The sequence below is a fragment of the Neophocaena asiaeorientalis genome, unplaced genomic scaffold, assembly GCF_003031525.2.
Source record: "Neophocaena asiaeorientalis asiaeorientalis breed wild unplaced genomic scaffold, Neophocaena_asiaeorientalis_V1.1 scaffold87, whole genome shotgun sequence".
In the NCBI taxonomy this organism is placed as follows: Eukaryota; Metazoa; Chordata; class Mammalia; order Artiodactyla; family Phocoenidae; genus Neophocaena; species Neophocaena asiaeorientalis.
Genome location: NW_020175432.1, coordinates 177,514 through 194,377, shown reverse-complemented (window position 1 = coordinate 194,377; position 16,864 = coordinate 177,514). Strand labels below are relative to the sequence as shown.

The 16,864-nt window shown below is 53.1% G+C and overlaps 1 protein-coding gene, 1 non-coding gene and 1 pseudogene across 5 annotated transcripts; 1 reads left to right on the top strand and 2 right to left on the bottom strand.

Annotated features, from left to right (window-relative positions):
- Window positions 1-672, top strand: part of LOC112414790 (EP300-interacting inhibitor of differentiation 1-like) — a 5,176-nt pseudogene extending 4,504 nt beyond the window's left edge.
- An 807-nt stretch (window positions 673-1,479) lies between these two features.
- Window positions 1,480-1,552, bottom strand: TRNAT-UGU (transfer RNA threonine (anticodon UGU)). The gene has a single exon. It is a non-coding gene; the product is annotated as a tRNA-Thr (tRNA).
- Window positions 1,553-3,735: 2,183 nt separating this feature from the next.
- TRIM7 (tripartite motif containing 7) lies at window positions 3,736-15,248 on the bottom strand. 4 transcript variants are annotated; one of them, XM_024767340.1, is made up of 7 exons: window positions 14,429-15,235; window positions 13,444-13,539; window positions 9,019-9,249; window positions 8,176-8,198; window positions 7,771-7,886; window positions 7,236-7,271; window positions 3,736-5,333 (listed from the first exon to the last, which is right to left on the bottom strand). In XM_024767340.1, exons 1-7 carry the CDS (start codon window positions 14,933-14,935, stop codon window positions 4,822-4,824), a joined length of 1,521 nt encoding a protein of 506 aa, XP_024623108.1. In that variant the 5' UTR covers window positions 14,936-15,235; the 3' UTR covers window positions 3,736-4,821. The 4 variants fall into 4 exon arrangements, 3 of the variants coding, with proteins under 3 accessions (XP_024623108.1, XP_024623109.1, XP_024623110.1); XM_024767341.1 differs by lacking the exons at window positions 13,444-13,539; window positions 14,429-15,235 and adding an exon at window positions 10,501-12,231 and having other exon boundaries at window positions 9,019-9,296; XM_024767342.1 differs by lacking the exons at window positions 13,444-13,539; window positions 14,429-15,235 and adding an exon at window positions 10,501-12,231.
- Window positions 15,249-16,864: the final 1,616 nt, after the last annotated feature.

The window sequence follows — 16,864 nt, the reverse complement described above, 5'->3', positions numbered from 1 at the left end:
AACTACTCCGAGGGGGGAAAAGTGCTATTTTTTCCATTGCCACTCTCCGAGATCTTGCTCAGCCCTCTGACCTGACCTCTCTACTCGCTGCCGCTCCTCCTCTCGGCCTCTTCCCTGGAGACCACGAGGCTAACGCACTCCATCCCCACCTGCTGTGGGCTTCCCCTCTTCCCGTGCGCACTCAGCGTTAGGTGGGCTCTCCTTTGCTTCCGGCGGCTGTGCGTCCTTGGCCTCCCAGTCACTACCGCCTCCGTGTTGCAAGCATTCGCTTCTATTCTCTGTGGAATTATATAAAGAGAAGTGCAAACAAATGTCCACACTCGTGACACCTGGACCTAAAAAGTGTAACTTTGTCACATTCGCTTCCAGTCTTTTTTTAAAACAACTATTTAGTTTTCCTTTTAACAAACAAAAAACAGTAATACATGCTGACCTTCTGACTTATTTTTTCTGTTAACGGAAGTCAAGTGTACAAAATGACCCTAAATCCTCAGTGAACATGGGGCCCCTGCCCAATGGGCAGAACCAGGCCCGCTGGAGGTCTCGGGTGCCCGCCCGCCCGCCGTGGCCTTCGCGGGCATGACCCATCCGGGGGGCCTTGGCAGAAGCAGAGCCCTGACTAGGCCCCGCCGCATCATCCGAGACCGCTGGAGCCCTCTCTCCAGCGGATGAGGACCCTCAGAAAAGCCCTGAGCGAGTCGCCATCCCACGTGAGGTCTAGCTTGGATCAGCGTTCGATAACAGAACCCGGGTCTCCTTCTCACCAGAAGAGAGAAAACCGCTCGCGGGAACCTGGGTAGACGCCCAGGAGGGGTGAATGAGGTGGGTCGGGGGGGGTGGCAGAGGAGGCACACACTTCCCTTCCTCACACAAACCAGCTCCCATCCAACGAGGCAGGCTTTCCATAAAGACCCGAAGGGACTCGCCCCACACGGGCACGCTGAGCCACTTGCGCGTCCCGGACTCCCGGGATTCTTCAACCCCTATGTGACTGCCCTACTGGAAGGCCACCTCATTAAAGAAGCCCCTGCGGGGACCAATGGCAAGCTACGCGGGGTCTTAAACATCGCTCCACTCTCGACTAAAATAGTAGATTCCCAGGGGGCGGGGGCGGGAGGGCTTTCACAGGTGAGCCCCCAAGCAACGCAGAAAGAATTAGAGACCAGGGCAAGCCCCTGGCCGAGTGGAGCGACAGGAGGGGAACGGAAAGACCCGCCGTGAACTCGCGGAGAGGGCGCGCATAAGGAAGCGAGAGAGGGGTCGCGGGGGGAGAAGGCGCGCGGGGCCAGCAGAACCTGTGATCTCAAAGCCAGGGACGCAGTGGGTCTGGATCTTCGCGAGAGTAGACGGGAGGGAGGGACCGAAGGGTGGCAAGCATTTAAGAGGCACTTGAGAGGCAAAAACACATAATGGCGGAAATTCGTGTTGGGGTGTGCATTTTCAGCTCTTCAGAAGAGAGGGATGGAAAAATATCAGAGTAGGCCCCAGCGAGATTTGAACTCGCGACCCCTGGTTTACAAGACCAGTGCTCTAACCCCTGAGCTATGGAGCCAACTGCGAGTCGCCTCTTTGCGCACGAGTACTTGACACCGCTCTGGTCACCGCGCAGCCGCAAACACCAACATGCAGGAGTTAACAGACGACAGGCGGGGCCCACGTCCCTCGGCCAGTGAGCGCCCCGTCCGGCTGCCGCCCCCTCAGCTGCGGCGTCAGTGTCAGTGTCAGTGTCGCGGGCCGAGCTGCAAATCCTGGGAGAGAGCCCAGAGGCTAGAGGAAGAGAGTTGCGCCCGCTGGGGAGCGGAAGCTGTGAGAGATCTGGTGAGGGCGGGGCGCGCTGCGGGAGGGGGCGGGGCCACCAATGGGCTGAATACGAGGAGGGCCCGGGGTCTTCCGCCCGGCTTTGGGGTCTGGGGCGAAAACTTGTTGAGGATAGAGGTCCTATGACAGTAGGGGTCCGAGGTCGGGGCTCTGAGAGGAGGGCTACAGAAAGGGTGTCAGTATGCCTGTCCTGAGAGGAATCCAGGTCTGGTCTGGGTTGGTGATCAGGAGGGAAAGATTGGTAGAGAAAGGTGGGAAAATCAAAAGGTCGATGTGTGAAGGACTGGAACGGGACAGGAGGTCCCTAGCCCCTACCGCAACTTAAGGCAAATTAGGAAAAGGAAATCCTTAGGGGCCCGTCTTGAATTTTGGGGGAGCTGGTTCCATCGGGGCCCCCCAAAGCACCCACGGGACAAAGGGAAGAGATTGAGAGCCCAGGTGAGGGACAGGAGCCCTAGCCCAGAAATGGTCAGAAACTGTGGCTGTAGTTGGTGGAACTTGGTCTGATGGCCCAACCCACCCTTTGGTCCCTGCAAGGCCAGATGACTTAGGTCACTGGGTGGCCAGGCCAGAGGAAGGTCCCTAGGTGCCCTCTTGTCTGGATGCTGAGGAGTGGTGTGAGGGTCTGGTTTCAAGGATGTGGGGTTGCAGCTCACAAGGATCTAGGACCAATGAATGGATGGAGTCAGAAGGAACCCAAGTTAGGCCAGTCATTGTTCTCAGAGGCCCAGACATCTCAGAGATCTTATGATGGTCAAAGGATGGGAGAGGAAAATGCACACACACAGGCATACTCTCACACCAGCCTTGTGACATCCTAAGTCACTGCACCACCCTAGTGACCAAGAGAGAACATCTGTCGTACTGTCCACGTGTAATTGTTATGTAACTGTTGTTACATCTCTTCGAATATGTATATATCTACATTGTTATTCTGCAAACTCTGATAGACACACAATCACATTCACAAACACAAAAGCTGAAAATATAAACACAGCCACCCCTGCAGTGCCCAGACCTGAACCTAGTCACCCTACCTTCTGTGACCTGTAATGTGTTGCAATACTTCAGCACAGTTGTTAGATGATATAAAGGGTAATTGTGCTACTCAATCCAAAAGCCATACAAGCCTGGATAACATTAAGGCTTGATGATAGCATTAGGCAATTTAATTAATAAGTGAATGTTACAAATGGATTTTCCTTGTGGAAATCAGTGGTATTCAAATACACTGATTAGCTACAGTGTTCTAGAGCTACTCTCCATGTATGAACACCACACAGGGTTCACCCTCTGGGATGCTGCTATAGGCTGGACTCTTCAATGGTCCTGTCCCCAGCCCACAGGACACTGGATTCTGACTGCCCTAGTGCTATATCTCTAGATTGCCTCTAGAAAAGGGTCATGCCTGCCCCGACAAGAACATCTCTCTTACCGTCCCTTGTATGCAAAGTGTGCTTGAAGTATCTCAGGGACAGAGCATGGAAACTCCAAGATGCTTGCAGATCAGACTGTTTGATGGTCACTGCCCCTGCATGCCAACACGTCTATCTATAAACAATGTGTGCAGGACAGAATTAGGTCTGAGACTGGATTTCATCTAGCTGGGCAGCTAGGTAGTGGGGGAAGGAAACCTTTGGCTTTCACCTAAATATGGGGTGGCTAATATTTTACAACTACAAATCAAAAATAGGGTGTGACCATACTGACCTATGTCTGTTTGCACCTAAACCCTATACGCATGCTCATAAACGCCCTCTCCTCTTCCTCCTGACACCTGAGATATAAACACACATGCAAACATTCCTCACACAGATAAACACACGTGCTCACCTAGTCTGGCAGAAACCTTTGCTCGTAACTGTGCTCTTGCATTCAGACTGGGGGAGTTAAGAATGAGCCAAGACACCCTAGAAATGAGCTCACAGTCTGTATTTCCATCTCCCCATGCCCCTTTCCCAGAGCACACTAAGCAGGGAACAGCCTACCTCCACTCTCCCAGAAGCCCAGCCATGCAGAAGCTGGGGAACCATTAGCCAAGGGAATAACACCCTCCAGGGTACAGGCTGAGCAGGCCGTGGCAGCAGGGTCTTCTGCTGTTGGCATACAATTGAGAAGCTCCAGGAAGTGTCTGTCAGGGGCATGCCTGTGCTCTGTGCATTTCCATGCTGGTGTTAGTTGCTTCTGGAAAATTATACGTGCCGCCTTGAGTTTCAAAATTCCAGAATCTTTGGTCTCCTTACCCAAGGGAGACTGTACTTTGGCACTTGAAAAGGGTTTAGGCAAACTTGAGTACACGGAGCAGTCACTGTGGCCAAGGATGTGTTGTACATACACTCTGTCATCAGGCTAAGCCACACTGGACGGCAGCTATGCCTAGATGCTGTTACCCTGGGCTTTGCCCTCATGTACAGATCAAGGGTCTCCTACCAGTTCCGGCCCAAACTCTCCACTGAGCTGGAAGTACAGTGATCCTCCCTGAGTAGACAACTTCATCAGGCCAGCTAGATTCAGGTCTCTGAAGGCAGAGCTGGCAGCTGACAGGAAGGCAGAGCAGAAGGGATCATGAACCTGATTGGCCTGGCACGAACCTGCCCCCCTTGCAACTGAGGATGGCAAAGGACCAGAGCTTGGTTTTGTTCCACGGAACCAGAAGCCCTGCTGAGTTGGGGCAGTGATAGGAAGCACCTCTGGTGGAGCTGGGCTCCTGTCCTCATCCACCTCCACCTCCTCACAGCTCAGGCCAAATCCACACGTGGACAACAGGCAGGAGACATGCCAGGAGGGTCCAAAGCATCTCTTCCCCTGCTCAATTGACCTCAGAGCCCTTTTCCCCAACAGCCCATTCTCATGTCTTTGATGCTGTAGTCTGCAGAAGCCCCTCTAAGGCAGCCTGGGACAAGAGTCTGGAGGGCATACTCAGAGTGACCAGGAGGCTCCATCCGAGGGCAACATGCCTTCCCATGACCGACTGACCCCCTCAGGGAGGCCGAGCAGTGCCCCTCAAGGCCAGATTCGCAAGTAGGTCCCAGTGGAGCAGACAGAGAAAAGGGGGAACACGCGCTCTTGGAAGTTGACACGGAAGGTGTAGATGTGGTGCATGTCCTCCGCAGCATAGAACGACACGGCCCCCACCTCCAGGTCCAGGGCGACCCGCACGCGGGACAGGTGCCCACAGCTGAGGGGCGTCCTTTCAGGGCTGGTCACCGCCCAGTACTGCCCGCTGTTGAGCTGCAGCGCCCAGACGCCCTCTTCGGGGGTGAAGGGCGTGAGGCCCTTGCGGCGCACGCTCTCACGTGCCACGCCGAAGGCCCAGCCGTCCTTGGAGCCCACTTCCACCTCCCAGTGGTGCCTCCCGGAGGAGAAACCGCAGGATGCCAGAACTCGCATGTTGGTGTCGAAGCGGCGCGGGTGGCTGGGCAGGTCCTGGGCCCGCTGTCCAAGGCGCACGCTCTTAAGATCCAGAGAGAGGATGAGGCGGGGGTTGGCCGTGTCGGGGTCCAAGGTCAGCTCCACTGCGGGGTATGGGGAGGAGGGAAGACAGGGAGAGACGTCCCATGCAGCGTCCTTGCACGGCTCCCATAGCCCCACTCCCACCGCCCCCTCATTAAGTAGGTGTTGAAATCACAGAAAGGCAATTTATGGACCTGATTTGGATCTCAATTCAAACAGATTGACAAATCCAATTTAAAAGACCGTGGGGTGGCCTTCCCTACTGGCACAGTGGTTAAGACTCTGCCTGCCACTGCAGGCTACACAGGTTTGCAGCCCTGGGTCCGGAAGACCCCACAGGTGGAGCAAGTAAACCCCTGCGCCACAACGACTGAGCCTGCGCTCTAGAGCCCGCGAGCCACAACTTCTGAAGCCCGCGAAGCCACCACAATGAGAAGCCCGTGCAGCGCATCGGGTAGACCCCGCTCACACACCTAGAGAAAAGCCCGCGTGCAGCAATGAAGACCCAAGGCAGCGCAAAAGAGAAAAAAAAAAGAAAATTGGGGCTGTACAGCAGAGATTGGCAAAACACTGCAAATGAATTATACTTCAATTAAAAATAAAATTAAGAAAAAAGACAAGTGGGGGATTTCGGACACTAGATACTGGAAAGAATCATTAATTTTTTAGTTATGATGTTGGTTTTGTGTTTGCTTTTTTAATGGTTTTGTGTTTATGTTTTTTTTAAAGTCTATCTCTTTAGAGACAACATACTGAGATATTTACGGAAATGAGAGCTATCTGTGGTTTGCTGCGAAATAATCCAGTGGGAAGAAGTGGGTAGGGGTGTTTATGAAAAATACTAGCCACGAGTCAATAATTGATGGAGGTGTACGATGAGTACATAATACTCGTCATGCTCTTCTCTCTACTTTAGTGTATGTTTGAAATTTTCCATAATAAAAAGTTAAAATATGCACACTTGCTGCAAGTGCTACTATGTTCCAGGTCTGTTCTAGGCCCTGAGAATCCCACAGTGGAGTATCCCTGCCCTCCTGAAGCTTCCTTTCTGTGAGGAGAAGGAGGAGAGACAACACATGATAGAGGGATCAGGAGAGCAGGCTGTAATTTCAACTAGAGGGGCCAGGGAAGGCCTTACTGAAAAGGTGCATTTGAGCACAGACATCAAGGAGATAGGAAGTCAGATCTGCAGCTGTCTGGGGGAAGGGTGTTCCAGGCCCTGGCGTAGCCGGTGCAGTGCAAAGGCCCTTAAGCAGCTGTGTGCTTGGTGCCTTCCAGGAGCAGCAAGGACTGTGTGTGGCTGCACGGAGTGAACCAGGGGAAGAGTGTGCAGTGAGGCTCCAGATCCCGTAGGGCCTTCAAGACCACTGCAAGAACTCCAGCCCTTACTGAGTGAGAGAGGCGGGGCTGTCGCAGGGTTCTGAGCAGAGGAGGACATAGTCTGACTCGGTTGGTTTAGATTCTTCCCGAGTAAGATCTGATTTAGCTCAGTCACATCAGCTTCAGGAATATGTGTCCTCCCCTCCCCACTTCCCTTCCCCTTGGGGTTAGATCCCACTCACCCCAGAGCCCTGCAGGAGTGATCACCACCTCCCTTCCGGTCTTCAGTCTCCCCCTGCTTCCCCCGACTCCTGCACACAATCCCTGTCCCCAGGAGAAGTCTCCATCTCTCTGGGAGTGGGAACAGGGAAGAGAGGCTTGTCCAGGTGACCGACAAGCACTCCCTGATCTGAGTATCTCAAGGTGCAGGGAACTCCTGCTCTGGAACAACTTATAGGCCTATGGGCCCCACTGTGGCCTGAAGGAATCAGACTTGTGAGGATGAGGAAGAAAGGGCAGTCGATGGCAAAGTTGCTGAGGTGGATGGGCAGAAGGAACCACCCATGCACAGAGCCCCGAGAGACAGTCACTGGATCTCTGCATGGCCAAATGACGGGCACCTACTGTTAAAACAGCCATCATACCTTTCTCCTCTTTCTCCAGTTCTCCCCGAAGATCCTCTGAAGAGGAGAAACAAAGCAGGTTGTGTGTGAATGCCATGGGAAATTTCTATTTGGCAACAACGGTGACACCACCTCTTGACACTGACAGCCCCCCTGTAAATGTTAAATATCTGGGGGTTCACTCACTCCCCAGATACCCTAGAGTTGATGGGCAAGTGCTGGGCCGATCATGGGGGTGGGGAGGGGCTGTATTCTAGTTCTACCTCTCCCACTTCCCCCTCTTTTGTCTGGAGCCATTCTGAGCTGAGCTCTCCCTCTTCATCCTTCTTTCTGCCCCCAGTGCCCCTCTACTCCATCTGTCCCCAGGGGAAGCTTCATGCCCTGGGGTAGGGGCGGGGGTTCTAAATAAATTAGCCACCACCACCTCCCCGCACCAGTCTGGCCTTGACACACCCTAGTTCCTGTTTTATCATACAGCTTTTGGAAAGGCACATCTTCAGGACCCCAAACCACCAGAAACACACCGTCACCACCAGGCCCACACACAAGTCCCTACCTCTGAACTTCTTGAGCAGCCCCTTTAAGACAAAGGTCTTGAGAGAAACATTCCAGACTTTATTCTTCATCTCAGAAGAGACTGTGGTTGGCTTGGGGGCAGGCACATTGCTGCACCTGCAGGACAAGGACCCTGAGGAAGGCCCACTAACACTGTCCCACTCCCACTGGGCTACTTGACAATTAGGATGGTGAGGTCCTCTGGGTGGGGAGAGGTGAAAAGGAGAGCCTGACCCCGTGCCGAATACCCACGGGCAGGCAGTAGATGTTTGCCTCAGAAGGTACCCAGGTAAGGCAGGGAGGGCATCGGGAGGTGAGAGGTCAGGGGTGGGGAATGAAGACAGGAAGCTAAGTGGAAAAGAAGAGCCAGCTTAGAGAGGCCCGAGGTATTGTTAGGTCCACTCACCTGCTTAGTGTGTTTTTGAATTCCTGGAAAGAACAATGAGAGAAAACCAAATCAGCATTCACCTTTGAGAAAATAAAACTGGCCCCTTCCCTCCTTCCAGGGGAATAAGCAATAAGCAGGTGTATCACCCCCTACCTCCTGCATGGGCCCCAGGTGGCAAGAGTTTCCCGATGCTCCCATTTATTACAGCAGCATCACTGGAGCCAAGTGCTAGGATCCAATGTTGCCTCTGCTTTCAACATCACCCAAGACAAGTGACAGCTCTTATGCAACAACTGGACATCACTCAGATTAGCGCCTTTTAAACGACCTTTTTTGTTTTGTTTTGTTTTGGCCTCATGGCTTTGTGGTATCTTAGTTACCTGACCATGGATTGAACCCAGGCCCCCGGCAGTGGAAGTAGAGAGTCCAGGGAATTCACTTAAATGACCATTCTTGATCCATTTGTGACTTGTGAAGTTTATTTCATGGATTGTGACTATTTATTTTAGAAGGAAATAAGAATAAAAAACATCGAAGTGTGTCACACGTAGTACGGGTAAGTGTCATTCATTTTCTGAGACTTTTGTCACAACGTATATAATAGAATACATTGTAAGAGATATTATTGTGGATCATGGTCAAGAAAGTTTTTATCACATCCCTTTAGACCTCTAACCCCAGGAAAATCAGCGCTCCTCTCTCTAGTCCACTTTGGCTCCAGATGTGTGATTCTACTAAACTCATAGGATCTGGTTCTGTTCTCGCCGCCATTCTTGTTTCCTCATTTGAAAAGTGGGAGGGATAAATTCATGCCTCCTGCCTTAGGATAAATGACTCATACCCTGGCCAAGCCAGGCTCACCTGGAGAAAGTCAAGATCAGGCTTGCAAGTTGTCTCCTGGATCTCGCTGCTGAGCTTGGAGAGCTGGGCAATCTCACCCCCAAGCTGGGCCAGGTTCTCATTCTGCTTCTGTGTCACCTCCCGGGACAGCTCCTCCAGGCGGCCCAGGAGCCGACCCTCCTGTTCCACCAGGAAGGCCCGCAGAGCCTGGAACTCTGCCCCAACCTTCTCTCGCTCGGCTGCCATCTGCTTCTGTCCCAGGAGAGGTGAAGTTGAAGAGGGCAAAGGGATGTGGGCATCTGAGACACAGCATTTGGATAGAAACCTCTGAGCCATCCCACAGGGCAGGGGTGCATCCCACTCACTGCTCAGGGGTCAGAGACTCACGCGTGCATGCCCACCGTGCACACGCTCTAGTTTAAATGTCCCAATTCCGAGCACGCAGCAGCCTCAACACGTGCCTTCCCTTTCCCTGTCACAGTTGCGCCCATGTGTCTCTTTAGACCTGGGCTCTCCCACCAACCTAGGGCAACTTCAGACTCACCCCAGAAACCCCCAGGCCTGCAGTTTCCTTATTTGAAAAGTGGGAGGGATAAAATAGTGCCTCCTGCAATCACTGTAAGGATTAAACTGAGGTCCCCAAACACATTTATTTTGTGTTCAAAGCAAGACAACAGGCCCCAAATGGAGTCGCTTATGTTAAGCCCCACATCACCAAACCGAGACCTAATGACAGTTTCAGCTCTCCCACAAATGTTATCTTAAACCAGCCTATAAGGAACGGCCTGATCAGTATCTGTTCAGTAATCTGCCTGATAAACCCCTGCCATCCCCTACAGGGAAAGCAACTTTGCAATAGCCAACCCACTTTTTTGTGCGTGTGACCAGATTTGTGATCTTTATTCTGCTGAAATTAGAGCATCCAAACACACGATGGTTTCAAGTTATTGTAGAGTTGGAAAACATCTTTGATAGCACACACTGAGATCTCAAACATAACGCCGTATAACTTTTGCTCACTTCGGCTTAGTTCAACATTTTCAGCAATGATTTAATATATGATTTATAAGGCAACTTTAAGGTGTGGCTTTGTGGAAGTGGGGGGTGGAGTGGGGGCTGCTGCTGAAAACTCATTTTAAGACATAGAAACTTAAAGTAAATCATTGATGTCACTGGCTGTCAGACAAGCAGGCCAACAAAGTACCCTAATTCATTGTTAGGCTGCAAGGGTGACGCAAGTATCTACATGGAGAGATGATGGCGGGTCTCACATTTAAAGAAGCACATTCACAGCATTAAAAACATGTACTAATAGGATACCAAAACTGCAAGATTGGAAATAAATTTAAAATACTTCTACCTTCACAGCACTTCTTATGTTTAAATTCCCTCTCTAATCGGACACCCAAACTACTTTGGGATCATAAATCATGTTGATGAATCAGTCTATAAGTCCTTGGTAGTGCTGGCTTGGGCTCTGAAGGCAGAAAAGACAACTCTTACTCAGAAATGTTGTCAGTTCCAGCCAAGATAAAATGCTGTCCCTCCCAGGGTGGAAGAGGTCCAGTGCAATCCATCTGCTACCAAGTAACTGGTTTCCTTCAAGGATGATGTTGTATCAGGCCTCTGCAGTGGTTCTGCTGCTGCCAGGCTGAACACTGGGCAGCAGCAGCTGCTAGGTCATTCTTGGTGAGTGGGAGCCCGTGCTGTTGGGCCAATGAAAAGCCTTCTTAACCGTCAAAACAACTCTTCTACTCATGAGCCTCTGTGGCCAACCCACTTTTTTGCCTAGTACAACTTCCTTGTTCCTGCTTCCTCTGCCTGTAAAGTCTCTCGCCTTGTATAGCTCTTCAGAACTTCTTTCTTTCTGCAAGATGGGATGTTGGCTGATTTATGAACCACTGAATAAAGCCAATAAGATCTTTAAGTTTTACTCATTTGAATTTTGTACTTTAGCATTGGTCACCCCTCCAACTTTCACTCTTCACTTTACTTCATTTTAAAGGGCACCTTTTCTGTTTAGCAACTGTAAAAGCAACACAAGTTCATAATATAAAACCTGGAAATGCAGGGAAGTAGAAAGAAGGAAGGAAAATCAATGCCAGTGATCAGAGGTAACAGCACACCCACAACGACCTAAGTAAGAGTATGCTGTGTGCAAGCTTTCCATCCTATTCTTTCCATGCCCACTATCCACAGGATTTTCACCCCTGTGATTTCAGACACAGACTCTCGCTCCTGACCCTCTTGAGTCTTTACGTGAACACCTGGGAGGGACTCTGCATGATATAACAAGTGAGGCCTCTCGCGGCCAGTGAGAAGGATTCCATCCCTCCAGGACAAGCTCAAATGTCAAAGTTCCTCTTCCCTGAAAATTCTAGGTGGGGAGGGGGTGGCTGGAAGAGGAGACTATAAGTGGGTTCTGAAGTTAGGAGACCTGGGTTCAGTTCGATGCTCCCCAGTCTTCAGGATTTGGGCAAGCAGGCAGCAACAGCACAGGGAACTTTACAGGCGTTAACTCCCTCAATGCTGACAACCACCCAGTGACGTGGGTACACTCTCATCCTGATTTACAAATGAGAAGACCAAGACAGAGAGGTGCATTACCAGGAAGTGGGAAGTCAGGATTCTAATCCAGGGAGTCTGACCCCAGAGTCCAAGCTTCTTGCAATTATAGCATACGGTCTCCCAAGGAAATAACACAAGTGGGACAATTTTCACCAAAACACTCTAAATCGGGGTTTCCAACCTCGGCGCTATTGACATTTGGGGCAAGATAATTATTTGTGGTGGAGGGCTGTCCTATGCATTGCAGGATGTTTAAGCAGTACCCTGGCCTCTACCGGTAAACACCAGTAGCACCCCTGCCCCAGTGCTGACAACCAAAAATATCTCCAGACATTGCCAAATGTCCCCTGGGGCCCAAAACTGCCACCAGTTGAGAACTACTCCTCTAAATGGCAAGAGCATTTTCAAATAAAAATATTCCTTCTCCTTGTTCTCATAGCACCAATGGTTGTCTCATTAAGCAGGCATTTTGTAATCATAAAGGATGTGTGGGCCACAGGGGGGTTGGCTGGGTGGGGGTAGGACAGAGTAGAAAGTGCTAAGCAATGTCATGGGGTGTGGGGTCAGAGACCATGACGCTGCCCAAGCTGGAGAAGGCCCTCTGGATCATGGATGTACAGCAATGGCCGAAGAGCCACATGCTTACTCTTTTTTTTTTTTTCTTTCCGGTACGCGGGCCTCTTCCGTTGCGGAGCACAGGCTCCGGACGCGCAGGCTCAGCGGCCATGGCTCACGGGGCCAGCCGCTCTGCGGCATGTGGGATCCTCCCGGACCGGGGCACGAACCCACGCCCCCTGCATCGGCAGGCAGACTCTCAACCACTGCGCCACCAGGGAAGCCCCACATGCTTACTCTTTTTTTCCAGCAGAGCAGGGTGGAGATCTGGAGGGGTGAGGGGTGAGCCCTTCCTTGTGGAGGGAAGTGAGTGTTCAGAAGAGAATGCCTGAGATGTGCATGGGATGCAGGTGTACCAGGTGCAGTTCAGGGTCAGGAAAGGACCCTGGGGCACCTGTACACAGGGTCCTCCCCTTCACCCCACACCTCCTTCCCTTAAGGGGAGGGGGCGACCCTCAGGTTGCTCTCCCTCCATTTTCCAACTCTAGGACTTAAGAGCCCTGCCCTAACAGGCCTTAGTGGATCCTTTCATTCTCTTAACCCCTAGTTTTTGAGCTAGGAACTGAATTTTCGAGATAGAAAATGACAGTGACCCACATTTGCCCACCTTAACCAAAATGAACCCCATTTCACTTTCCTGTTCCACTTCAAGGAAGACAAAATACCACCCCAAGCCCTGGGCAGCGGGGGTGCTAGCACAATCGGCTGCTGAAAACCCAAGTCCCGGAACCTCCTGCCCTCTGCTGGGTGGGGAGCAGCTCTGCCATCCCCTCCCCCATCCCCCCCACCCCGCTCCCCTAGTCTCGATTTCAAAATCGAAAAAACTCTAAAAATGAAAGTTTTTTTCATAACTCTTTTGGTGGTAAAATATACCATAGACTGACAGAAGGCTCCCACTTAGTATGAATATTCATATGTTTCTCTATAGAAATATTCATGTGTTCCATTACAAGATGCTCCACAGACCCTAACTGGGGTGTTATGTAATATTAGGGGGACTATACATCCTGATTCACCTGGACAGTTCCACTTCAAGCCAGCTGTCCTAAAATAATTATTTTAGCCCTCCCTTTCACTCTCAAAAGCTCTGGTTATATAATAAATTACACGGTCACCCTATATAATATGCATCTCATTATATTTCTAAACTCCACCTCTGCTGTTCCCCAGGCACACACTCCAAAGCCACACACACCTAGCCAGAGTGGTGGGTGGCCCTCTGCTGTCATCCAGGGGAGCCAACCTGGGGGTTGCCATGCTCACCAGGAGCTCCTTGCTCTCCTTCTCTTCGGTGGAACGAAATGCCTCATAGTCCTCCAGATCCTTCTTCAAGACCTTCAGCCTGGACTCCAGGAGCTCCTGCGGAAGAGTGAGAAGGAGGACACTGTGGGGAGAGGATTCTGGCAACTCCCACTTGTGCCTTCCTGAAGCCACCCAGGAGAAAGGGAAGGCCCTGTTCATTGAGGAAGAGGCGGCAGGGTTGAAGCCACCTCTGGACGTCGGGATGGCTACAGCCTGCACAGGCTGCACATAAGGGTACAGGACAGCTGCTGGGTGACTCCAAAGGCCTCAGGGCCTCCCGTCCTCGAGACCATCTGTGCACCATCCAGGCTGACATCAAGCCCCCCAGCAGCCCAACCTGCCTAGTCCTCTCTTCTGCTCTCCTCACCACCATCAGAAAGCCCTCTGGGTGGGAGAGCTGGAGCAGGGTAAGAGCAAAGAAAGACTGGGGACTGTGCCAGAGGCGTCTGCGCACACCCTAGCAAGTTGGCAGGAATGGGAGGTGCCAGAATCCCAGATGGCTCTTGGCTCTCTACTCAGCCCTGGAGCCACCCACCCCCTTACCCCGACCTCTTGGGAAGGTCGTCCCACTCGGCCACAGAAGGTGAGAACACCGAACAGAGCTATGTCCAGGGAAAGGGCTGAAGAGTGGGGGTAGCGAATGTGTGGGTGTGACGGAGAAACCGCTCAAAGCCAGGTACCGACAGAAAGAAAATCTCCAAATCTGTGGGGCATCACGCCGCCGGCCCAGTAGGGGCCCAAAGGGAAACGCGAGGGGTTTGGGAAGGTGGTATTGGTGGTGTCGGGAGTGACAGAGGGAGAGCCGCGCTCAGTCCCGAAGCCAATGCTGCGCAGCATGGGATAAGGGAAAAGAAGCAGGGGCTCACCTGGGCCTTCCTGCCTGCGCGGGAACGCAGAACGGGGACTGGGGGTCCCGGGGACGCGTAGGGGTGGGGACGGCGCTCACCTTGGCCTCCTGCACCGCCTCGTCCAGGGGTAACACGGCGTGAGCGCGGTGCTCGCGGGCGCGGTCGCACACCACGCAAATGGCACGTCCATCGTCCTGACAGTAGAGCTTGAGCGGTTCGTGGTGCTGCGCGCACCCGGCCGCCCCCGCCTCCGGAGGCCCGCGTTCCCCCTGCGCGCCCGCTGTCAGGCTGAAGCGCCGCAGCAGCGTGGCCACCGCGGCCAGCTGCCGGTTGGGCCGCAGCTGGCCCGGGCGCGCGGGCTCGCGACACTGCGGGCAGGGCAGCGAGCAGGACAACATGTGGGACGCGGCGGTGGCCCCGGCGCCCGAGCGCTCCCAGCAGCGCTCGATACAGGCGCGGCAGAAGCTGTGGCCGCACTCGACGGACACCGGCTCCCGGAAGAGCTCCAGGCAGATGGAGCAGGTCACCTCGCCCTGCAGCTCTACCGCCAGCGCCAGCGCCTCGGCCCCAGCGCCCGGGCCAGTCCACGGCCCCACCGCCGCCATGCGCACCCTCAGTTCACCCAAGTCGGGCGGCGCGGGAGAGGTTACCCTACCCTACGGTACGCCTCTCCCAGCGTAGCGGCCGGGGCGGGCCTCCGAGCGCCCACGGGAAGAAGAAGGGCGGGGCTGACGCCTGCTGGCAGAGACTTGAGCTGAGGGTGCGCCAGGATGGGAAACGTGAGGGGAGGGTGCGTTTTGATAGCTGACCGGGTAGCACAGGGCGAGGGGATCTCAGTGCAGGCCAGTGCTCTGCGCTCCAGTTCTGGGCCCCTCAATATCCCGCCTTGGCCTGCGGCCTCCTGGGTCCCGCGGCGCCCTCTCTCCGTCTCTCCCTTCTCTCAGCCCTAACGCGAGCCTGTCTAGGCCGCCCCAGCCTGACCCAGTCAGCCTTGGGAAACGGGCCGGGACAGGTGGAAGCACACGCCCACTTGGGCGCCACTCCCAGTTGCCGCCCGAGGCCCAGCCAGCACAGCCCGAGGGCCTGGCGCCGGACCAGTGTCAGGTTCCCGGAGCTCAGGTTTGTCCGGCCCTGTGCTGAGCTAAATTTAGAGTCTGGAACCTGACTCTTGTCCCCGACCCCCAAGCGTGGCCTTGTATCCACTTTTGTAGCTACCTCTCCCGCGATTGTGTCCCCCCGCCTCCCCGTTTATTCTTTATTTTTGTTTTGTTTTTTTAAGCAAGTAATACAGTTACAGTCAATTCCCCCACTTTATTCGGTGTTATACCCCTCCAAAACCCAATCCTTTGTTTCTCTAGCTCATTTCTACAGTCCCCCTACCCACCGCCCAGAACTGCCATTGTATTTGCTCACACCCTCTCTCACCCCACTCCCTCTGGAGGGCACTTGGGGCAGATTTTCTTCCCCAACCTCCTCAGAAACTGCTCTTGTCAAGGTCACCACAGCGATCCTAACCCAAAGGTGAAAGTAGGCCCCTTCTCAGGCCTTACCTCCCCTCTCCCCTGATGCTTCCCCCTTCCAGACACCCTTTCTCAGCGCCTTCTGGGATGCTGTACTCCCTGACTCTCCTCCCACCTCCATGGCCTCCTACCCACTTCTTGGCCACCGCGGTGGTTTCCTCCTCCTCTCCCTGCCCTTGCTCAACCCTTGGACTTCTGTCTATACTCACTTCCTTGTGATCTCTTTCACTTTCTTGCTTAAAAGACCTTCTCCCTGCCCCACAGTACAAAGCCCCAGCCCAGCTCTTCCTAGGATGCCTGGCTCCCACATCCAACTCACTGGGCAGCATCCACATGCAGCATTCTAAGGGCACACACTCACCGTTTCCACAATGCACTTCTGCTCTGCCCCTCCACCTACCTACTCTGCCCACAGCCTTCCCCACCCCATCCCAGTTAACAACTCCACCCCTCCAGGTGCTCAGGCCCAAAGGGGTGAGTCCTCTGACACACAGGGGAAATGAGAAGGCCCCACTCACAGTCCTCAGCATCTCCTCACTCTCTCACCCCCTCCACCGCATCATCTCCTATAATTTGATGATCACAACAGTTTTCTCCCCTTCTGCCCCACTCCTGCCCTGTCTTCTCCATCCAGCTGTGAGAACAATCCTGTTAAAATGTTAAATCAGATAGGGGCTCTCCTTTGCTGAAATCCCCCTGTGGCTCCCATCTCTCTCAGAGTAAAAGTCGAAGTCTTCACAATCGTCTAAAGGCCCTACCCATTCTTCCTCTCCATCCCCTGCACACAACCTCTCCACCCTCATCTCCTATCACTCTCCCCTGCCACATGGACCTCCTTACTATTCCTGCAATAACAAGTCAGAAAGATCCTACTTCAGGGCCTTTAAACTGGCTGTTAACCTTTACTTGGACCTCTCTTTCCTCAGATACCTGCATGGCTCAGGTCCCATCTCCTTCAAGCCTTTTTTCAAAAGTCACCTTCTCAGAATCACACATTACTATATTCTCTCCCTC